Source organism: Homalodisca vitripennis, unplaced genomic scaffold, assembly GCF_021130785.1.
Source record: "Homalodisca vitripennis isolate AUS2020 unplaced genomic scaffold, UT_GWSS_2.1 ScUCBcl_5146;HRSCAF=11742, whole genome shotgun sequence".
Taxonomy (NCBI): Eukaryota; Metazoa; Arthropoda; class Insecta; order Hemiptera; family Cicadellidae; genus Homalodisca; species Homalodisca vitripennis.
In genome coordinates this window covers 8,090-33,267 of record NW_025781271.1, presented here as the reverse complement: position 1 = coordinate 33,267, position 25,178 = coordinate 8,090, and the positions used below count along the sequence as shown (strand labels likewise).

The window sequence follows — 25,178 nt, the reverse complement described above, 5'->3', positions numbered from 1 at the left end:
TTGTCTCCAATAATGTTTTGAATCAAATAAGAAATTTCAAGTTGCTGTCAACAATTGGCAATGTTATCGTGTGATAAAACTTTACAATAGAAGTCCAGAGACATGACAGATATTTAAATCAATGTCAGCATTTGTTTTAAAATGTAAATAATAAACATTACGTATAACTACAATTTGTTATAGCCTAATGGAAGTCACTCTCTGAACAATCCTCACACCTTTAAAACTCATTACACTTCATGTACGTGGATGTGCATGTAAGATCGTTGAAAACTATCTCACCTGACACACACAAGCCTCCAGATTTCCGAGTCACGACTACAAACATAGAAACCTCGACAGACTGATGAGCACATCTCTAGGGAGCGCAGATCCAGTTCTGAGGACACGACCCAGCGCAGAATGTACAGGATGATCTCCACGGGGAGGGCAGAGATGTGTGTCATCTGCAACACAATCCTGAGTTCTCCCAGGCTGCTTTGGAATCACGTTATAAAACAGGGTTCTACCCTGAGACGTAAAACAAACTTTTTACAAATTTTGCAAAGTTTAATAAACTGAGGAAATGAGATCCACTGATGATACTTTTGGTTCACAGTATATAAATCGTTTCAATAAATATGTAGCATAACAAAGATAGAATTCAACACTCAGTGTCTGTTAACGAATCCGGAGTTTACAAAAGATAAGGATCTATAACAGGTTTATGATCCTGACCTTTGGAGAAAATGACTTCAAGAGCTTGGTATTACTTTAAAATGAGGAATGAAGGAAGTTGTAAACTAAATCTTGGGGATAATTCTGAGAGCTAAAACTAGCTTCAAGAATGCAAAACTAAGACAACTTAAAAAAAAACTATCTGGTTTCAGGAGCTCAAGATTTGAGGAAAACTTTATAGTTTAGAAAGTATAGTCCACTGTACTTGCAATGATGGATAGATCACACATTCTTGTTAGCCATAATGAAATATTAAAAATTTGGGCCAGAAAACCAAAATTGGATCCAATGTCTCGTGCTCCTTGAGCAATTATTAAGTGTTCCACAGAGAAGCTGCTTAGGTCCAATTTTGTTTACCCTTTTTAATAATACTAAAGGGGCAAATTTACAGCACAGCAAGTTATGAAATGATTTACACATACAGTATATAAATAGACAAGATGGAACAGACAAGAGAACAATTAAGGCTATAACAAAGAAACAAAACGTGACAGTAATTCCTGATCCCTATATTGATAGTACATCACGTATCCCACAGGAAAGAGGAATGGAATTCAGCGTGCTACATTTACATTTCTAATATATAAGTTATTTTTAAACAGTCTTTAAACAAATAAACTTTTAAATATTAGAAGTACTGAGAAAGAAAAGGATAAATTACAATAATATTCACTTTCATTTAAAGAGTATATACATAAAATATAACACTTAAGTAACATGAATAAAAAAGTAAGATGAAGCATAAGTTTTATTTGGAACTGTCAATCCATTGACCAATCTATTTTTCTCTACTGCATATACCCAGGAAATTCAGTTTTTTCAGAGGTTTGTTTACTAATTCAAATAAAGTAGCATAAATTCTGTTTCTATTTATACAGGGTGTCAATTAAGTCTGGAACCTCTTTTTAAATTTTGAAACCACAATAGAAAGAAATACCAAAGTTCACATGTGCTTACTGGTGATAGTAACGCACACATCTGCCCAATTACCGACCGGATAATCCCTTTGGGGGACGGTCCACAAGGAGTCAGACAAAATTCTTAAATAGCAGCATAGGTCAAGTTTGGTATCAAATTAAAGGTCTTACTTAGCAGAGTACAATGCCGCAAACCGGACTTCAAAAGGTGGATTCATTCAGTAGTTATAGCTATTTGAATTTTAAAACAATTGAACAATGTAAATTATTAAGTATTACAAGTAAACACCAATTTTTAAGTACCTGTGACCAAAGTAAGTGTTCAAAATGTTCCCCTCCCATCATCTGACAATGTAGTAATCGAAGCCAGGAATCAATAATTATTACCAATAACACAACTACTGTTAGAATGTGAAAGTGGCAGATAGTGTCATACACAGCATCCACAGAAACTCAAAGTTTGGGCAGGTATTACAGGAAATCAAATTATGGGCCCATTATTTATCAATGGTAATTTAAATGGTGACTCGTATCTAGCAATGCTCCAAAATGAGATAATTCCTGGACTACAAGCTGCTCTTAGTCGACAATTTCAAAGAATGTATTTCCAACAAGATGGCGCGCCACCACACTTTGCTCTCCTTGTTAGAGAATACTTGGATACAATATTCCTTCGCAGATGGATTGGAAGACATGGTGCAGTAGAGTGGCCTGCTCGTTCCCCTGATTTATCTCCGCTGGATTTTTTTCTTTGGGGATACCTCAAAGATAAAGTTTATCGTACTAAGCCTCGAGATTTGGCGCACCTAAGAAATCTCATAGTCCAAGAAGCTCAAGATATTCCCCGTGACTACCTTCAAATGCAGTGGATGGCTTTTACAACCGCCTAGGACATTGCCAGACGATGGGAGGGGAACATTTTGAACACTTACTTTGGTCACAGGTACTTAAAAAATTGGTGTTTACTTGTAATACTTAATAATTTACATTGTTCAATTGTTTTAAAATTCAAATAGCTATAACTACTGAATGAATCCACCTTTTGAAGTCTGGTTTGCGGCATTGTACTCTGCTAAGTAAGACCTTTACTTTGATACCAAACTTGGCCTATGCTGCTATTTAAGAATTTTGTCTGACTCCTTGTGGACCGTCCCCCAAAGGGATTATCTGGTCGGTAATTGGGCAGATGTGTGCGTTACTATCACCAGTAAGCACATGTGAACTTTGGTATTTCTTTCTATTGTGGTTTAAAAATTAAAAAAAGAGGTTCCAGACTTAATTGACACCCTGTATATTAGGCTGAAACCTTCAAGAAGTGTTGTTGAATAGTTTACATAAAATATTTTATACTAAAAATTAACTCGGGCTCTGAATTGTTACTAAAATTTTCTCAATTTCCACTTGTAGTTGTTATGTAAAAAAGATTTGTGAATTTAATTTCATCATTAGCTGAAGAGGAAGAAAGTCCATCAATGTCGATGTAGCACCTGATTTCCCTACAGGTAATCCACTCCACGCCTTGCTTAGCCTGCTGTTTACAGAACCTCAAAACTTTAATGTATTGTCTGGTTGATTATTAATATTTCAAAACAATCAAAACAGTTAACTCTTACACGAAATTGTACCTCAATTCATAGAGAAAACCAACAAGTCTAAAGCTTGCAAAGCAGTGCTGTAACTTAATGGAGAAACTGAAAACTGTGTGCGGCCAACAACATGATATTGTCTAAGTATTCGCTATATTGTAGGTTAACAAACAATTTCTCAATATGTAAATGAGTGAACAAATCCCACTAATAGAAAGTAAATACAAGTAATAATTATACCATAGATTTTAGTTATTTTTAAAATGATACTACTAACTTGTAGAATCAGTTAGTAGTACAGTACTTGTAAAAAATTCACAATCGGAGGGATTATTGTTCAACATGACAACAAAACAAGGCAGTATAACGACACAACCAACACTGGCACAGGTGTGAAACAAAGTGGCGTTGTAGTAGGGGGCTGGTGATCAGTGGCTAACCCAGAAGTGACATCATGTAACAACCTGCAGTTTCCACTTAAAAAATAAGTCTCAATAATCTAAAACTGATTAATATAAACTCAATTTTACATAAACAAGTTCTGGCGTACCTTTTGAGGAACTTTAGGCTGACAAATGCAGTAACTCCTGCTCACCACCCTTTGCAAATGTGAGGTCAGGTCAGATTGGGAAGGGTCAAACTCCTCCACTTCTTCTTCATCCTCCAACTCCAGGTTATCTTCTTCTGTCTCATCCACTGCATCTGCACATCAGTTCATCGAATCATGCTATCTAGCTTAGTTCAAACAACATATTAAAAGTTGTAACGGACATCATGCAATTATACGCATATTATGGTTAGCATAAAATTGGTACTTTGGTTCTAGCCAAGACGTCCAGTCTGTGATGCCACAATAACACTAACGTTAGGTTAGATAATTTATATCTATAATAAGAACATCTAAATTGTTTGATGAAACAAAAAGAAATCTCCTAAAAGTAAACCATCAGCTTACTTGAAAAACTCACTAACAATCTGATGGCCCTAAGGGTGTAATGGCCATTTTGAATTTTAATTTATAAAAAACAAGATTTAACATTAAAGTTTATTGTTTCCTTATATTTTAAGGATTTATTAAGATAAAATTGTAATTATATCAAAAATAAAAAATCAGAAAAATTGTATTATGGTGTAACAAATTGATAATTTACAAATAATATAATAAATAAATAAATTTATAAATAATTGTAAATAAGACATTGAGTAGTTAATAAAATTTAATGCACCATACAACTATTATTGACTGACCTTGACTAATCAATGGTTGAATCATGTATTTTAAAAACTGTGACACTTAAGTTTCTATAGAACAGTGTTCAATTACACTCTAACCATTTTCTAAAACCACTTTTAATAAAAGAAACTAATGAACCTTTTCACTTTATACAACAGTTAGTATTAGATAGCTCATATCCATTAACAGAAAGATTACAAACACAAAGTAACTGAAATCTAACAGTAGATAAGCATTACTTTATATTGTGCAACACTGTCTGTGACCATCAGTGAACCATTATCACTGTATGTAATAATGAGTGTAGATAGCAGCAGAGTGTAGATAGCAGCAGCGCTGAGGAAATTGGTATTTTTGAGTATAATTGCTATAATCGGTTTTAGCTTGGTATTATTGAGTAAAATTCTTAAGTACTGATTTCTTAGAGAAATTCAACAAAAGGAGTGATACATGTTTTTATTCTAAGAACTTTTATTACAAAAATTCCTCCTTCCTAAATACTGTTGAATTATTGCTCCCTTAGGGGTTGGTAAATAGAATGGGGGTAGAATATACAATAGAATAGGCTAATTCAGAGGATGGTAGAATAAAAACTTCATACACTACAAATATTTAAATATTTAATTTAATTTAGACTATAAAGAGAACCGATAGCCTGTATAACTAAATATTATTTGTTTAATATGTTACTTAATATTTTTATATAAAGAAAACAACCTAGGAGACTAATAACAACATAACAAATGTGTGGACTAGGAAAGTTAGTGTAAGATTTAATAGAGTTTACACTGGCGTAAACAATTTGAAATACTTTGTTTCTAGTCTGAATGTAAATATTATAATGTCACTTTTTAACTAGGCAACTATGTAGCGTTACAGAGATGCTCTATCATTCGACTGTTTGAGTTTCAGAAAGATTACAAATAGCTCTAAACTATTGTTTAAAATTTATTTTCAATCAAAGATGTGGTGATCACTTTTGAGGGGGTGGCACTGCCAGTACGAAGCATTTATGACAGGTCACCTCTCTCAGTGCCAAGCAGTCTTTGGTGTTTGTGTAGTGTTCAACCAAATAATTCATAACTTTTTTACACATTGAGGAAGCAATTAATATAGCCTGTCTAGGACTAAGTGTTTGGATTGATTTTGGCAAAAATGCATGCGTATACTAAAATATTAATAGAATGAGCTTGAATACAGATACATTTGTCAATTTTCCAGGACATTTTAGTCTAGTTGGTTGCTCTACAATTGTGTTGTTGCTTTCTCCAAACTAACTTTTTATTTAATCTTTTCTAGTATATATTTACAAATTTTTTAAGTAATAAAAATAAAAAATCAAAAGCAACTTCCAATATTTTATTACTTTTTGTTTATCAATTTCAATAATTTTTTATTCAAAACAGCACAATGTTTTTTATACATGGAAACCCATTTTTCATTGTATTACCTAATTATAAAGCATAAGAAGACAATCAAAATTCAGCTTTTTTTATAATTTTATGACAAGCTCCTGAATTAGTTGTCTGGAAGATGAGATAAAACTGTTTGTTATATTTAATTGAATTGTTTGTTATTATTAAAATGGTAATTAAAATACACTATTTACATTACATACAAGAAACCATTCATTTACTTTTAATATTCACTTTTGTGTCAGTCTTTGAGCATCTTTGATATCTCAATATCAATGTCCGAGTATCTGTCCACTTCTGGAGTACTCAAATTGTCTTGTTCCATGGAGTAGCGGAAGAACAAAAACTCATCCAACAACTATAAACAGTTAAACACTAAACATTGAGAACACGATATATAGTATGTAAACAAATCATTGAAGTGACGAAAATTGAGCATGTGACAAAATGTAAACAATAACAAAACAAGCCATTAGTTATGGTTCCAATGTGCAAACATAACGAATCAAAACGGAATAATTGTTTATAAGGTTACATGACGGCACAAAACTGCATCTAGTGGAAAAAGAAACAAATAAGTTATCATTTACGAAAAAAGCAGAACGAGTGCCGCTCAGGCAAGATTTTTCAGACCTGCTCGGAGGCCGCAACGGTGATGCTTGGGCAAGTTCCCCAATGGGTTAAATGAACATAATGACATGATTTTGCTGTTCGGGGTAGGGAGGGAAAGTAAGCTATAACTTGTTATTTTTATTTGAATAATAAAACATGTAAAAGTTTTCAAATAAAACAATAATACAAATACAAATTTTTAACTTTGGAATAAAAGATTGTAATTTTATATTCTTAATGTATTTGTACTTTTTAATGTTCCTTATGTACCTAAAAACAAACTTAACAAATTTAAAAAAAAGTAAGTATCTGTATAAGTAAGTTTTGATACTTTTTTATTTGTGTAGTGTTCCACAAAATAATTCTTTCTTAAACATTAAACATAATGGGAACATTTGTTTTATTGTATTGGGGGAAAAGTAGGGATGTTTTATATTATTTATTTGGATCATAAAAAGTTATTTTAAATAAAAAACTATAAAACTTTTTAATATTTTACATGTAGATAAAAATTGTAATTTTTGATCTTAATACATTTGTAAGCAACTTTTTATTGTTCCCTATGTTAGTAGGAACAAGTCTAACTTACAAATTTCAAAAAAGTCTCTAAAAATCTCTTTAACATTCTTTACTGCTGAGAATGACTTTTCTAATATTTAGTGCAAAGTATTGAAAATCTGTACTCGCATCAAAGTTACTAAGTACAATGTCAACATTTAGTAACAGAATAATAAATATTCCAAAAGCTAATCTCATTGCTCCCCGCCAATTTTCAGAAATCATAATCCGCGGGTTGATCTCATCGGCTTACTACATTGCCTAATTTATTGTCTATAAGCGAGATTTTCTTTTATGCCCAGCATCATAGAAGGGCTTCTTTGAAAGAAAACATCTCTTTTATCTACTCCTACCCATTATTTATGTTGTTTCAATGAATTATTCACATGATAGGTGTTCTCAATTTAGCAAGAAGAATCAGTGCAGGTGGGTATGAGCAATCTTTACTGATATGAACATGTATGTGAGCAGGAAGTATGAACCCCTTAAGTGGAAGCTTGAGTGCTTGGCTGGTTCAGATATGAAAGCAACTGTTTTTAACTACCTTATTTAATTGGTTGAATTCAATATTTTTAATTTAGATTTTGTGTACTTTGTTATGATTTGATTACTATTTTTTGGACTACTAAAATCAAAACTGTTTATAATACAGGTACTGGAATACACTTAATAAGCTAGAAACTACACAAACCTTGTGACAGCTAGGACACCATGTCACAAAACTGTAATTTTTCAGGAGAGCACTTTTTCTAAAATTTAAAACTAAATTTTCATAACACTTGTTGAGTATTAGGATTTTCATTGTGGAATGTTTACACATTGTTTAGGTAATTCAAATATAAAATTTCTATTTGTAATGTCATAAGTCACACCTAAACACTGTAAAAGAATATTTTTTCTACTCAGCACAATAAAATTTGGACATAGTTTTATATGCTTATGAAGATTTAAGATGTATAAGACACCATGTGACATAGTGCTGTCTACTTCTAAGCAATCTAGCGAATAAAACATAAAATATTCTGCTGTAGTGATTTCAACATTACAACAACATCAGCAGGTTATTGTTGCTTGTTTCTCAAGTTCACAACAGAAGTCAATAGAGTAGTTAATGTTTTATCAGCTAAATTACTCAGAAGTAGACAACACTATGTCCACATGGTGTTGTTTACCTCCCAACTAAAGTACACATGGTGGCATTTTCTACTCCACATTTTCACTATTAATAGTGACTGGACATAGTGTTCTATACCACTATGTAGAGCAACAAATGTACATCTTTTAACTCATTTTCATAAAAATAATGGACATGGTGTTCTTTACAGATATGAAGAATTACAGCAGTTGTAATTTAGCATTATACAAATAGTTATTATAAGTACTCCATCCCTCTATGCATATTCCTTTTTATCACTGAAAATTTAAGTCAGCTGACACTTCACCTTGCTATTTCATACCTTGATCTCCCAGAGTCACTCAATAATTTGATTATCTCCCTAATATTAACACATTGAATACAGAGCCCAAGTATAGGTCGGACTAGCACGCACGCCGTTATATACGGAGCTCGACCTATACTCGGGCTCCGGTACTTAATTCAAAACGTTTAGGTTTTCAGTAAAAAATCAGGTTTAGTTGTTTCAGACTATTTCCTATGTTATATTGGTTATAGGTATACGTCTTTTTTATGACAAGTAATAGTTGTGCAGCTGTAAAATTAATATTTTCAACTATTACACCACTGCTTAGTCACGTAACCGACTGACGACGCAGTGATGCGAGCATTGTTATTTATAAACAAAGTTCCATTGTTACTGAATAAAGTGATAAATGTTGGTTTAGTGATGGCTTAGTTTATTTTGATTGGTTTCTTAGTGATACAAGTCTTATTTTTCTTTATCATTGTGTAAAATGAGTAATCATTTAGACATAATAACGGTGCACATGATACGTGATATGATGTCAGATTTCTGAGCATGATTTGGAGGAGGATGATCATATTTTTAATGAATTCAATTTGATAGAATCTTGGATCAAATTTATGATTCTGGATTGTAGGGTGAGTTTCTCAACGACATTGATCCTGATCCAGATTTTGAGGTTAGGCCTAATGATCAAGACGTGACTGATGCTGAGTATACTTATGATAGGCCTTCCATTAGTACTAACATGAACACTTTCTTTATTTTATGTTATTTTATATCAAAAACACATTTATAGAACATTAGGTGGTTAAAAAATAAAACGTTTATACAAAATTACAATTTTTCAAATTTTATTTTTTTCCATAATTTTATTTACTTTATAATTTTGTTCAAATAGTTATTATATTATAAAAAGGCACATTTTCTAAAACTGCATATTCTTCTCTTTAATGTGATATATAATATGTTAAGTTAAAACAATGTCTTCATAATTAAAAACATCTTTTTAAATCACTAAAAACGTCCAGTATACTGAGTAGATACAATGTTATAGGCTTAGGGTTCAATGTGCTAAATTTATCAAGAGATGATTGCATGTTCTTTTAATCAACAAAACAACTGTCATTACTCACGTTCTGTTGTCTCGACAGCAGGCCTCTGGTTTGTACTCTCGTAGAGACGAAACTCAATGTCAGGTACTAGTTGCACTGCCCTCCTGTAGAACTGTATAGCTTCGTACAATTTACCCAGCTGTTCATTTTCCACACCCTTCAAAAATAATTGCCTCGCCTGAAAATATCATTGATAATCAATTATGTGGGTCGTTTTATTATTGAATTAATATTCTTTGCTGTTTTAAAAATTCCAATAACAGATATTTATTAAAAATGTATCTTATAATATTATTACCATAAAAATTGAAATTATAGGGAGAATTCTAATATAAAAATAATTAGTGTATATATATTTTTTTTTTGCATTAATGACAATTTAAGTCTGTGATTTTCAATCAAATATAGTTATAAACTCTCATCCCTTTTTGATTAACCCTACTTGGAGAATTGTAGTCTATATTATAATAAATTAACAGTTCAAGAAAAACTCTGTACTGTATTATAAAACTCTTAAAAGAACGAACCTCTACATAACGAATATCTCAGAGATTAATCTCCATTTCATGGATGATTGTTGAATAAACCTCAGGCCTACATCTACAGAGACAGTACCCAAAATTAACCAAACAAAATTCAAGTAGGTAGTCCATCTTCAATCCATACTTATCTCTATTCATAATTACTGTAGCCAACATGGAGCGAGTAATGAAAAATTCCTTAGTGATGTCTAATATATTCTTCTTTGGATTGTCTTGAATAACTCTCAAAAAGAAATGTATTAAGAAAAGAAAAAAGAGAACCTTCCCCTATGACAATGAGGCAGACAATTTTAAATTTGACTTTCTAAAGGCTCTACATAAATATGAAACAACAGGAAATGTGCAAGACAAAGAGATCATGGTATAAAGGAAGAAAAAATTATGACAAGAAACTCAGACAATTAAACCAAAACGCAAATGCAAACTACATAAAATCAGCTGATAACAAGAGTAAAGCCCTATGGAGCCTTATAAACAATGAAAAAAGAGGAAAAACCCAAGTAAAATACCCACAAATGCATATTAAAATTAATAACAGAGAGACTGATAGCCCTCAGGAAATAGCTGAACATTTTAATACTTATTTTACTAATGTAGCCGAGCTGACGCTGAAAAAGAATAGACAGGTCATAGGGAACCATGACATAAAATGCACCTGACCTTCTACCAGAAATAATCTGCCAAGAGTCCTTAATTCTTACACCAACAAACAATGACGAGGTCAGGGATATTATAAACTCCCTTAAATCAAAACAGTCAAGTGGAATGGATGAATACTCATCTAAGCTTGTCAAATACTGCAGAAAAGAACTGACTCCACCTCTTGTAAGTATAATAAACAAATCATTCAGCCTAGGCCAGTTTCCCTCTGCACTAAAGTTGTCAAAAGTATACCCGAAGCACAAAAAATGATGTGCAAAATTATCGTCCTATCTCCCTGATTTCAACATTTTCAAAGATTATTGAAAAAGTTGTCCTCATCAGACTTATGACACACCTAAAGAAGCTAAATTTAATCAACGACTGCCAACATGGATTCTCAAAAGGAAAATCTACCATTTCTGCCATTATCAGCCTAATTGAAGACATTATTGACCAAATAGACAAGGGACAATACATCTCCGCACTTCTTCTCGATTATAGTAAGGCATTTGACTGTTTGGGACATGACCTCATCTTAAGGAAACTAACATTAGTGGGAATCACAGACACAGCAAACAAATGGTTTGCAAGTTACCTGTCAGGACGAACCCAAGTAGTTGAGGTACAGACAACCACACTTGGAATTACAAAAACACACCAGTCAAAACCACTTCCTATTCTCCGAGGAGTTCCACAAGGGTCTGTACTGGGCTCAGTCCTCTTTATTCTATTTGTAAATGATTTCCCAACACATACCCAAGATAATAATACATCATGCGTAATGTACGCAGACGACACAACACTCCTGATAAGGAATCTCACTGCAGAAGGTGTTTGTGCAGCTGCTACAGCCTCTCTAAACAAGGCTCTGAATTATTGTAAAACAAATGACCTAGCTATAAACCCACAAAAAACAATACAAATTAATTTCAGTAAGAAAAGAGACACTACTCCCAGCATCGCCAATGTAACAGTTGAAAATCATGTAAAATTTCTTGGAGTCATTCTGGACAGAAATCTAACCTGGACTGAGCAAGTGAACAATGTCTGCAAAAAATTAGCATCTGGAATATATGTTGTTCGACGCATTAAATGGATCAGCAACTTGGAATCAGCCAAAACAGCTTACTACTCATTAGTAGAAACTCACATGAGGTATGGACTTGCGGTTTGGGGTGGCTCCTCAGTTGGAAACCTTAATTTTCTTACCCTACAGAAAAAAGCCATCCGAGTTTTGGCTGACTTAGAACCAAGGCAGAGCTGCAGACATGCCTTCCAGACACTCCAGATAATGACTGTTACTGCGCTATACATCCAAGAAGTTATCATGTATGCACACCAGAAGAATCTCAAAACTGGAAAGGACCTTCATCACTACAACCACGTTATGCAACAAGCTACACTCTACCCATACACTGCACAGCACTTTTCAAGGAGAAACCTACCTACATTGGGCGAAAGCTATGGAACCATCTACCACAACCATTAAGAGAGCTTCAGGGTAACGCTTTTAAAAAAAGCACTTCCATGACTTGCTTGTTGGACAGCCTTTCTACACCATTGACGAATTCTTGAACCAAGACTGGAGGCCTCAACTGGAACTCAACAATCGCTCTCAAATGTGATGCATCACCGCACTCAAAAATTATTTTTCCAAAACAAGTTTATCTAATTTCTGACTCTATTACTGTTCTTGATGAATATGCTAATAAAGAAGTTTGTCGATTTGTCATTGTAAATTTAAGTCAGCTAACTTTGAATCTTGCTATTTCATAACTAACTCGAAAGATAAAATAACTAAAAACTGTCTACCTTGTAGTAGACAAAATAAGGTAATAAAATTTGTATTTAAAGTATGCAGTTTTGCTTAAAACATAAATTCAATTACAAGTTAACAATATTACATTAATTACAAACAAGGCTAGAAATCAGGTAGAATGGAACATTTGTTTAAATTGACACGTTTCAACAACAGGGTCCTGTAATTTTTAGTTACAAAAGATTAAACAATAGTTACTAATTGTTAATTATAAATAAAAAGTATTGGTTTTAACACCAGACAGTCAAACAGTTAATGAAGTGGTAACTGTCATATTTATTTGTTCATTTTCCTTCGACCTTGAATCAACCTTGGTTTTGGAACATCTTAGGTCACTCATTCCTAAATAATTCCGTATAGGAGTTGATCATATTATGGGGTGAACAAGTGAATGACCTAAAGATATCAGTTAAAAAAAAGTTGGTAATAAATTTAATTTAAATAACCTACCTTTTCCTCGTCTGTTTCAGACTCTTCTGTTGTACTGATCGAAGGACTCAATGACGAAGCTGGGTTTTGAGAAACTGGAGAAGATTTTAATTCTTTGCGCCACTCGGCACGAAAGTTCGCCAGTTCTTCATCTTTTGATTGATCCTTGAATGAAATAAACAATATGGTCTATTTGGTTTACCAATTAAAAATTATACATGAATTCAAAATGATTAATTAATTGTTAAATAAATCAATTATAACAGAGAATTATATTTTTTCTTTTTCAACTATCTTCAGCCCTGCACATGCTTTCACCATATTCATGTTTCAGAACAATGTGCTTTTTACTCAAAAGATATAAAATATTTTCCAAACTCAAAATTGATTACTTTTATTTACAAAAACAATGAGAAGTTTGTGTTTACATAATTTACAAATTTAAGAACAAGAATCTCACCAAAATAGGAGAAGAAGAAGAAGAAGATGGATCTTCCTGGTCTTCACCCTCCTCACCAATACCTCCACCTTCACCCTGGGCTCCACTCCCGCTGGTTATGCTTTGAGACTGAAAAGTTTAGATTATTCAGGATCACTAATAAAAATAACTGATGGGTACTTTTTCTGTAATACGTTTTACACAAGTATTTTCAGATGCTTTAGTGCAGTCATTGAAGCATTGTTGGTCCGAATTTTTTTACTGTGAACCGAATTGCATAAAATTTTGGAATTAGGTTCATCTTACCCTTAACTTCAAAAGTGAAAATGATTTGAACTCTGCAACCACCCTGGGGGTGGTTGCCACCCCTTCTCGGGAGTGAATTAATTTTTTTCAAAATAACCTCAGATATTGATAGAAGGCCTAATTTTAAGCAAAAAATCATCCATAACGTTTTTCGAAAAAATCAATACTTTTCAAGTTACAGTATTGGCAATTGAAAATTCGCAATTGTTACACGTTTTTCATCGGTTTTTGGCAAATATCTCCAAAAATATACGTTTTATCAAAAAATTTTATAAGGAACACAATTGTAGCAGGTAAAACAATGAACAATTTTCTTTTTAAGAAAGTATTCTAAGTGCAATATTAAGCTAGATATTAAAAAATCAAAGCCGTTTTTTATTTTGTCTGAAATTTAATCGATGTGGTCAATGCCATCTAGCGGCGACCAGATGCATTTTAGGCATTCTAATGAAAAAGAGTTTTATAGTGCTTGAAATAAGCTTTAAAATGAGCACTATTAAAAGTCTTTTGCACGTAAAATAAGTGAGCTGTATTGCAAATAAGAGGAGCATCTAATGTTTTTTCTTTTAAATCAATGGGTTTTCATAAGTGCCATTTCCACCAAAATTAAAATTAATCGTATTCCACCTAGAATCAACTTTATTATGAAGAGTTTAATAGATTGTATCAGTTTGGATGCTTCAGGACACATATTTTTCAAAAAAGTCACGATTAAAAAAAAATTTCAAATTTTTAAAAACCACCTTTTTTTCATAATATCTCAAAAATGACGACACATAGGAATAAAAGTGTAGGTATGAAAAATGTAGGTATATTTCTGACAAACAATTTGGATTTTTTATTTTTCTGTAAAACAAAAATTGACGGAAATATGATTGTTTAAAGAGCGCGTGGCAGCGCAATCACAGCCCCTCTTAAGCCCTTTAACCCTTCACCGTTTGAGAAAAAGGTTTTTTACTATATATTACAATGAAGGATGTTGTAGCTCTCTTAATTAACTTTACAATGGTTTTTTATAAATTGTGATAGCATGAAAATTGAAGGAGTTATGGTCAAAAAACTTATCATATTTTTTTCTACTTAGTAACTGAAAATTTCGGACTGTGAATATTTGGAGCAATGTGAAAGTACGCAGTATAATAGAGACCCAAAACTATTGTAATGTGTATATATATACATAATATGGCTCATATATTTTGGAAACGTAGGCATGAATACATACCAACTTTCTTATATGTATATATAACACATTTGAGTAAATTTTGTATAATTTGTAAATATTTTATGCAATAAATGGCAATTTTTTACTCTAAATTAAATTATTTTTAAATAATATGTAATCATATATATTTACTGTTTTAATTTAGGGGTAGTTTTAAGGGTAGAAAAGCTTATGAATATGATAATCATTTTCGAGAGTGTGGAATAATATTTAAATCCTTTTCATTTTATCAAAAAAAACTTTTTAACAATTTTTTTATCAAGGGGTAGTTTTCAAGGGTTGAAAGGGGGTTAAAAATTCGATAATTATTATAGAAAATATAAAATATTACTAACTCTATACTTACATCTTTTTATATCATACCAAAGTATTTTTGTGTGATTTTTTTCAATTTAGGGGTTGTTTGCAAGGGTTGTAAGATGTTCAAGGGGTTGAAAATGATTTTAATATGAGGTAATTGTGTTATAAAACACTTTAAAATTTCACCACTTACTATTAAACATGTTTTCTAGCGATAAAATGGCTCAATGTCGATTTTTCCATTAAGGGGTTGTTTACACCCCTTAAAAATAATAGGCGGAGTTCAGATCATTCTCACTTTTGAAGTTAAGGGTAAGATGAGCCTAATTCCAAAATTTCATGCAAATCGGTTCACAGTAAAAAAATTCGGAGGTAAGACCGTATTTTTCGCTTCAATGACTGCACTACTTGTGAATATACAACAGTATTATTTTCTGCTCTGATGACTTTTTAAATAAAGAAAATAAAATCATAAGATTTGGGGTATGTATTAGATTACATGGAGCTTGTTAGAAAGTATCTTTTGATAATAATAAAACACTTCTGGAACCCTGAGCTGTGTAAAATAGTACAAGGTAGGAATACATAATACCACATGTTGTGTAATAAACTTTGCAAAAGTCATGCAAAATCTCAAGTCTACGGTTCAATTGTTCTCTAGATAAATTGTAGACAGTTAGGTTTCACTAACGTTTCACCAAATCCTATACAGGTACATGAATCAGCATTGAACTCTATTTTGTCTACGATTAAATGAAATTTAATGCAAAATTTCCAGTCAATAGCTCATTTATGTTTTCAACTCTTAGCCAAATGGACAGACAGGAAAAACAATTTTGTTAGCCTTAGAGTCATGGGCTTTGCTAAAGCTCAAAATTTAAAGTCCAAAAGTTCCTAAAAACTTTTTGACGCTCACACTCATCTCTTTATATAACCGATCCTCGTTTACTAAACTCTTTTCAAATTACATAATCAAATATCTTATCAAATGTACTGAAGAAAAATTTTTTCAGCAGTAAGAGTTTAATGGGCTGTCACTTCATTTGTAAAAGCCCCTTACATCACTGGGGATGTATAACATTTTTCTGGACCTAATATAAGGAGGGTTGGATATTCTTCTAGTCAATCTGATCAACCTCTTCAAGAGTAAATATTATTTAGCTACATTCAAACAGACTGGAGGATGGCATTAGTTATGTTTGTGTTGAATAAAAAACAGATTCTTTGCAACCTAAATGATACAGACCAATCAGTCTTACCTACTTCATTTATGGAAAAAAATTAGAAATAAGCGAATAAAGGATGAAACCTGCTGGTATGGCCACTGAGTCTATTTCAATACACTTATGTTGAAGGAAAATATATAACTACTAGTCTAGTTTAGTGGAGGGAGGAAATCTTCCAAGAAACAGGAAACTTTAGCTAGCACTACCTGGTGTTTTCTATACAAGATTCTTAATTTTAACCAACAATTTAAGACTCTGAAACTTGTACAACCTGTAAATTATTATTGTATTTGACACATTACTGTACTTGTCAACTGTAAATTGTCAAAACAATTGATGAAAATATTATAATGAATGACATGTGCTGTGTTTAAAGTTTAATTCTGTATATACATTTTTCTTTAAGTTCATGTAATAAAGAATTTGACTATTTTGTCATTCAGATCCATTGGTAAAATATAAAAATTGATTATTTACATAATAACAAGCATGTTTAAGATGTGGGAGTTTGCCCAAATTATAATATTGGGCAAACAAGAAGATCTTTCAAGAGCCTTTTCAACAAGCCTCTGCCAAAAACTCAGCAAAAGTCCAATTATGCCTGTCATTTAATATTAAAATTTAATGGATATAGGTAATATTAAAATTGCAGACAATTTAGATATATTGCAAATATACAAAAAAAGTATTGAAATGTCTAATGAAAAATTATGATGGTAACATACAACCATGCTTAATAGGGATTTTATTTATATTTTCTATTAATTCTCTGCTATTTTTTAAAACTATAGTTAGGGTCCAAAATTAAGTTTCTTCTAATGAGTCTGTCTATGAGCATGTTGTGTTTAGTTCCATTCACTTTCCGCTCAGTGCAGCGTCTGACTGGTTTTGTCTTGTTGGATACCTTCAAACGTGGACTCCAGATTTCAGGAGTCAAGTCTGTGACAATGTCAAATCTGAAGGTGAACTCAACATTCACAATGAATGAACTCTTTCCAGCAACAATTTCTTGGGTGGAATGTGTCTAGAATTTACCGGTTTTATAAACAGGTACAGTTGTATAATTAATGGGAGGTCTTACAGACATGTTTTCCTTGTGAACTTCAAGGCATTCCGCATAATGTGATGTAAATTGTTATATTGCTTTTTGTTAGCTTTTAGCATGTTCAGATAATAAATTATTACATTGATAACAACATTAATTTATATCTTTCTAAAACTTGTACTAATTGTTGTTTTTTGAAGATTTCTAGAATTTCATTTGAATTAATAAAATCATTAACTTTTTGGATATACTTGTATTCATATATTATAACTTATATGTTACCCGTATCAGCCTTGGTTATATTAGATTAGTTTTTATTGAGTTTCTCATTTACAGATTAGTTGATATTTCATCACAGTTTCTAATGGTGGATTAATGTTATTCTATGATAGGCCTAATGGTGAATGATTTCCTGTAAGCAGAAGAAAGGTGTATAGAACTACAGTGCTGGTGATCACCAAAACGCCCTTGACTTTATAAGCAACTGGTGTCATGATCATGTTATTAAAATCAATGCATCTAAAATAAGTCATTTTTAATCACCTTTACCAGAAAAAGGGAATTAAAGTTAAAAAAAATTATTCTGGATAATAAAAGAATAACATACTGATGTAGCCAAGTATCTAGGAGTTATTCTAAACAATAGAACATGGAATACCCACACAGACATTATTATAACGAATCCAAAACAACAAAAGCTCTAGGTGAATGTAAAGGTCTCTTTGGATATACCTGGGGACTAAATTCCAAGATGATGTATTGGCTTTAAGAAGCCATAATAAACTACTTTGAGGCAATAACTTAAGGTTTTCTTGCATTAAATTCTTTTATTCAGTTCATCCTAATATCCTTGACAGTTATCGGAAAATAGACTTTATGAAATATATTTTGACAATGAGTGACTTATGTTTCCATGTTAAGACTGATATGAACACTCCCTTAATCCTGGATGTAATTTTTATTCCAGAGCCAAAATAAGTTCTCTTTAAAATGTATGTGCTATTTGTATCCATCACAGCTCCATCAGAATTTTTAACATTATCATTATGAACTATGATCAAGTTAAACTTCTGGTGTAACACTGGTATAAGAAGAATAGGTTATTCTAATCTTAAAACCTGCATTCATGATATCATTTGACAAACGTTGTTGATTTTAAATACTAACCATTTAAAATTTCAATACTGTGACTAATTGGTTTATGTACCAACTTTCATCTTTTACATCGGCTGAAGCTTCTCTGCCCTCCTTTTGATACTGTAGCTGAGATATTTAATTCAGTGATTATTAAATCTATTAGTAATATTATTGAAATTATTTTAAGGTACTCCAAATGGGTTTTTAACCCGCTTGATCACTTGGCATTTAAGCAGAAGCATTTTCTCATAGAAAATTTAAAGAATTTTGGTGAAGAGTATTCAGGCTTGAGAAGAGGGGTAAAAGTAGAACTAGATTGATTAAATTTAGATGCAAGAGGCAAATCGCTTTCAAAAAAGCAACTTGTCTAAACTGGCTAACTTCTGGATATGTGTTCATTAGTTTCAGAAATATTCTCTCTTGGTTCCAATAGTTAAAACTGATGAAAGTATTATAATGTTCGAATGCACTTATGCTTAACCCTTTTATGCATGACTTTTTCTTTTAGGCCAGAAAAATTTTAAATGTTGTAAAACATTAGTACAAGACATGGAAAAATAATTAAAAAAAAAATCATAATTCACTTTAATCCCTAAATAGTTAATTTTTGTTAAATGTCCCTTTTGAGTGACATCATGCGTTATAGGCTAAATATACAAAATATTGTATGTTCCAGTTGGGTGACATTATGAAATAAAGTAACACATTCTGTACTTAATTTCAAGTTGTATTTAAAAAGCACACTGAATACATTTAAAAACAATTCTCTAAGGATATATTTTTTTAAAAACTAACAAAATAAGTGAATGGTAAATTTAAAAACACACTTTTCACATGTGAAATAGTCTGAAAACAATTTTTTGTTGCATGGAAGCATAAGTTCAGTTTACATTTGCTGCAAACAACGTTAGTTTTCCCCTTGCAGTGTTCCACTTTGCACCGATTCCTCTTCTCCTCCCACACTGGCCAATGATCAGTTTTTGTCTTTTGTAACTATGTGAGGTGGGTCTTACCGCAGCTGATTTCTTCGGTCTTTTTTCCTCTGGTTGTGGAGTGTTGAATGGTCTTCCACGTTTTGGAGTATCATTCTTTCCCAGTTGCATTAGAGCCAATGCTACCTGAGTTCTGACACTCTTTTTGGCTAAGAGAATTATTTGATACAGTTTTATGTAGTATCCACGAGTTCACAACGGCCATATCAATCATATGGTAAAAGAGGCGAAAGTACCACTTTTTACTCTTAATTTTTATGTGGTGCCTCCCTATATGCGAGTCCATCAGGTCCACACCTCCCATGTGCTTGTTGTAGATTTTTGACAATTTTGGGGCATTGTATCACAATATATTGCTTTTCTTTTCTGTCATACCTTTGAATGGTTTCCATCGGCAAGGCACCACAAAACGTTGATCCAATTGTCACAACGTCATTGTCATGCCATGTTACAATGGAAATGCAAGAGTCGTTTTCTGTGGTAGTGTATTCCTCAGTAGAACCCCTGTTTGTTTTTCTCATCTCTTTTTTAGGCGGTAAGGGAAAATCAGGTAATCTGTCTTGACGAAAGGTTCCGAGCATCAAAATACCTTCTTTATTTAAATACCCAAACAAATGGGATACTTGAGTAATAATTGTCACAATATATGGTGTAGTTTAGATTTCTAGGCACTTCTCTTGCCAATCTGACTACTATATTTCCCGTAGTACCAAGTTGAGGTTCGTTCTGAAGTTTAGGAGGCTCTTGGCCACAATAAATTTCAAATTTATAGGCATACCCGTTATCGTCGCAAATAACGAACAACTTATAACCCCATTTATGTGGTTTCCTGGGATTGTACTGCCGCATGTGATGCCTGGTTTTAGTGGCGCATATTTGTTCATCCACAGATAAAGTTGGGCGCATTGGGACTGACAGAAATCTTTGATTTAGATATTCAATCATCAACGGCCTTATTTTGACAGGCGATCCCTATCTGGGTCAGTTGGCTCTTTGGCCGTTAGAATTTATCATTGAAATGGAATTACTGAGCGCAACGCCTCAAATTTATTGACGCCCATGCAGTCTTTGACAACTTTCATATCCTAGTACAGGATGCCACATATCTCTTAAACTACTGCAGCTAGTTATAGATGAAAATATCAAAACTCCTAAAAATCTTTCAACATCTCTTGCGGTCACACTACTTTTGGTTTATCTGGATTTTGTTGTGTCGAGTACAATGCACTTTCCATAGCAATTTTTTCAATTATTTCATTTCCAAAGAAATATTTAAAATACTCATATGGGCTATCGAGGCTCATTTATCTCTGATGAAAGAAGAAAACTCCCCTTGAATCGTATTTTCTCTTCGTCAAATAACAATTGATTGTGCTCCCATTTTCGTGGGGCCTTTTTAGGCTTTCCCCCCTTTTTTGGCATTTTTTTATTTAGGCCTTCTTTTACAATTTTCCCCCTTTTTATTTTAGTTTCAGAAAGAGAAGAAATAGGCTTATTCTTGCTAGTTGAAGGTTCATTAGTAGTAGGTATGGGTTGGTCACCATTCATTACTATCTCCAGACAATGTTTCATTTCCTTCATTGCTTTCTGGTAAATAATTTATTAGAACTTCATCTAGTTGTGTGAAAAAGTTGCTCGTCACTAATATCTACATCGAATTCATTTCTCGTCAATTACTTGACCAACTTCATCTTCACTTTCATATGGCATGTCAATGAGATGCAAAATCTGTTCAGCCTTTCCTGCATAATTATCTTCCTTTTCAATCGGATCCATTTTTTCTGGAAAAAAAAAACTCAATGTAGGATACTGGATTAGTAACCTAATGTTTTTTGTGCTTTTATGTACATAATAGTATCTGCACAGTAAACAATAATAACAAATTTGGAAATATAAATGTAAGGGTAAAATAATGGCACTAAAACTGTAATATTTGATTATTTAGGTTAGTTCATTAGGTTATCTTAATAATTGGTTAATTTGGCTTTATTAGTTTCATTTGTAACTTTGAATGTTGTAAAAACCACAGTCATAATGGTTATTAAAGGACATTTAAATACAATATTTAATTTTTAAATGTCACCCTAAAAGGTTATATTTACTTTCCTTTCTCATGATGTCACTCCTGAGGGTCATGCTAAAAATTACGAATAACTCACAAACGAAATATAAATAATAGTTACCTGTAGGTTATTTTTGAAGATAAACAACTAATAGTCACTGCTGTATTTATTCAATTAGATAACTCATCTCTAAAACACACAACAAAGACACTAAATCTATGGTAACAGCACAAACTTCACAAACATTGTACTCCAACCACGTGTTTCAATCCAACTGTCGAAATAAATGTAATATAGGTTAGGAACCACATCTAAGCCACTACTGCATTATGTCCCAGCTGAGATACACGAATTAGTTCCATGAACAACCAACAGAATGCGTCAGAATGCTAAAAAACAATTATGTTCCTCCTGAGTGACACTATGCATTAAAGGGTTAAAGTTAGGAGATTACTTTTCATAATAATTCTGTACATAAATTTTTCTCCGACAGCATTTGAGATTGGAATCTGATATATAACATATCTGAAACAATTATTGACAGTTTCGAGTATTAGATGACATTGTTCAGTCTACGATCCAGAAACTCACTGAGCTTGTGGTTATGACTGTATTTTTGTATTCATTATGAAAGAGATATCTAATATCTAATGTTCCAGTGTTTTATCATTGTTCAGATGGATTGATAAGACAGTTTCCTTCCATTTAGAAATGCATGTATCTGTTTACCGATTTAAAAAAAAAAAGCCTAAAAAGACCAAAGCCGCACTGATAGTCAGGGTTATTTGCAATCAGTTCTTCCCTGATGTCCGATCATGTTAGACGATCTGGCACATTATTTGAGGTCGGAAAAGTACCGATCAAAATTGCCACTGCCCACAGTACGGACTTCAGTGGCACCTTCGGGCCACTCACCATTTCTGACAAAACATCTCTTGAGATAGTACCTAAATTCAAGCTCAGATTACGTGATTAATTGTTAACTTTTTATATTTATAATACTTACATACGTATTTACCAACTTATATAACCTAATGAAAAATATTAGATAGCCACAGAGTGGCCTGACTCTCTCACTGCTTCATTTTGGGAGGCAGACAACAAGAACTATTCGTCACAGTGACATTTAATTTTCACAGTAAGTCAAAATAAAGACTAGTTTTTCTAAAAAAATAGTTTTTTTAGGTCCCCAATAAGAAAGACTCTTTCAAAAATAGTGGCTTCCGAATAATACCAAATTACAGGGTTTTCACATTTTCTATTTTTACCACTTGAGGTTGTAAATAACCCTATACCAATAACCACCAAAATGGTATAAAAAATGAAATTGAGTTTTACTTTACAAAATACTCAAGATTTTATTGAAGGGAGACTCTGTGCTTCCCCAAATATTAACTATACAATTCACAATATTATCTGAAAATGGTAAAGACTATATGTAATAAACACGTAAAATGCATTGAGGGACACTAACATTACTAATAAAGAAAATGACAGTTTTGTTAGCAAAAAAGCCCAACAAATATAATGAGAACATAACAAGAATAAATTTTGCTCAAAGGTGGGATAGAGTTAAATTAATTTTAATTTATTTGCTTATCAGGCGTAGATAGGCTTCACTGGAGAAAAAGGTGATGTGGAAAATTGCCCTTTCTTCAAAATGAGTTAAAATCTCTTTATCTTGCTTTAAACTAAACAAAATCATACCTTCAGTCACATACAGGTGCAAACAGTGTGATAGATTCTTTCCCTTTCCAGTTGTAAAGAACATATAAGGAATTTTTTGTAGAAAAATTATAGTTTGGTTGTATGTGTATAATTATAGCTCAATCTTACGGGCCGTGGTCTGTCAGTTATCCCTTTTACCATCAAGGGCACATAAATAGTCACCACTTGCGTGCATGCCTCTAGCAAGATATTATACGCTGTTATTGGATGGAGAGATGACTTTTCAATATTTAACCTAATGGTAATTGAGAATAATCACCTCTTTTGCACTTAAGCTACTTGAGACTTGTAGTTTCCAGCAGTTGTAATGCACACATTTAGCTGAAAAATGAGATGTTCTTAAGTAAATATATGTTCAGCAATGGTCATTAGAAGAGATTATTTTAAATCCTCATTGTGATCCTATTCCACTGAACCAGAATCTCGTTGCTTTCAATGGAGAACTATTGGGTACTGTTTATGTTCTAGTGAGATGGCCCCTACATGTGTAAAACAATGGTCATTAATAGAAATCTCCACCTTTGCATCTCACAATTACAATGCACTTGGCCTGAAAGCTTGTAATCACCAACAAGCTCTAGATATCTATATCATTATTAACGAGTAAGAAAATAATAAGGAAAATTTATGTCTTGATACTAATGAAATTTGATTTTCCACAAGACTGAAAGATTAAACAGACGAAAACATATTCTTGCTGGATTTGACAAAACCTGATTACACACCCGCTGTTCAGTCAGATGGTTCAGGATTTGTCTTTACGTATAACCTAAGTCCCAAAAACTTTACATAAAAATAAACAAATTTAAGGAAGAAACTAGGCTTCAATAAATGCTGTAGGTATATATTCCTATATAGGCTACTCACTGGTTTTTTGCTAATGTTATTTAACCATCCTAGGCTTACTCATGAAAATGTTGAATATAAATATTGATTTAAATTATTGCTAGTACAAATTTTGTTCCTAAATGTGTCTGTATACATAGCAGCTTAATTTAAATTTGCAATCCTTCCATATTTCCTTCTTATGGCAAATTCCTTTCCTTCTGAAACATCCAGCCAACCCAGATATATGAATATGAACTACAACCGAGTACTTACTCAACTGTGAAGAAAACTTACCATTTAACTTTTTATTTAATTTTCAACGCCAGAATTCTCGGTCTGAATAACGAATAATGAAAGTAATATGAACAAAATTCTTAATAACAAGGTCCAACACAAGGACACTAACATCCATGTTTGTTATGGTCAGCTACAGAATCAGTTCTTCATTTTTGGTTGAAGTTGAGTTGATGTTTTTGTTTTGGTTGGATTGGGTACTGAATGGATTTGATAGGTGTTGGTTGACAATGCATATGGTATTATTTGTATCAAAAAATCTTGTGTGCCAAGTTAGCCAACAGAGAAAAATACAAAACTTAAATTTCAAAATACAATATGTTTACTATATAAAAGCTTGATACATTTAACAAGTGATAAGATATTTATACGATGACCTTAATATTTGGATAAATAGCAGGGACCATTTAAATAAAATCATCTATATGTTACGGAATAAGTATCTCATGGTAGAATACATCGCAGTGGTTGGAAACTGGTTGGGTTTGCAGACTACATGAGTAGGCAAGACCAATATACTTAAGATAGTTTTCTAGAAATAGATTTAACGGAATATTATGATGCATATTATAAATAACGAATGGGTGCCCA

At 32.4% G+C, this 25,178-nt stretch overlaps 1 protein-coding gene across 1 annotated transcript; it reads right to left on the bottom strand.

Annotated features, from left to right (window-relative positions):
- Positions 1-259: 259 nt before the first annotated feature.
- Positions 260-24,764, bottom strand: LOC124373252 (F-box only protein 9-like). Its single transcript, XM_046831637.1, has 6 exons — positions 24,588-24,764; positions 13,468-13,575; positions 13,029-13,172; positions 9,597-9,753; positions 3,771-3,922; positions 260-446 (listed from the first exon to the last, which is right to left on the bottom strand). The coding sequence occupies exons 1-6, from the start codon at positions 24,588-24,590 to the stop codon at positions 279-281; spliced, it is 732 nt and encodes a 243-aa protein (XP_046687593.1). The 5' UTR covers positions 24,591-24,764; the 3' UTR covers positions 260-278.
- Between the last annotated feature and the right edge of the window lie 414 nt (positions 24,765-25,178).

Excerpts from the sequence above, each read along its gene's own strand:
- LOC124373252 (XM_046831637.1), bottom strand. Across the intron at positions 3,923-9,596 it reads TGCTGTCGAGACAACAGAAC|ATGCAGTGGATGAGACAGAA; the intron begins GTGAGTAATGAC and ends ACTGATGTGCAG. Across the intron at positions 447-3,770 it reads AGCCTAAAGTTCCTCAAAAG|ATGACACACATCTCTGCCCT; the intron begins GTACGCCAGAAC and ends ATTGTGTTGCAG.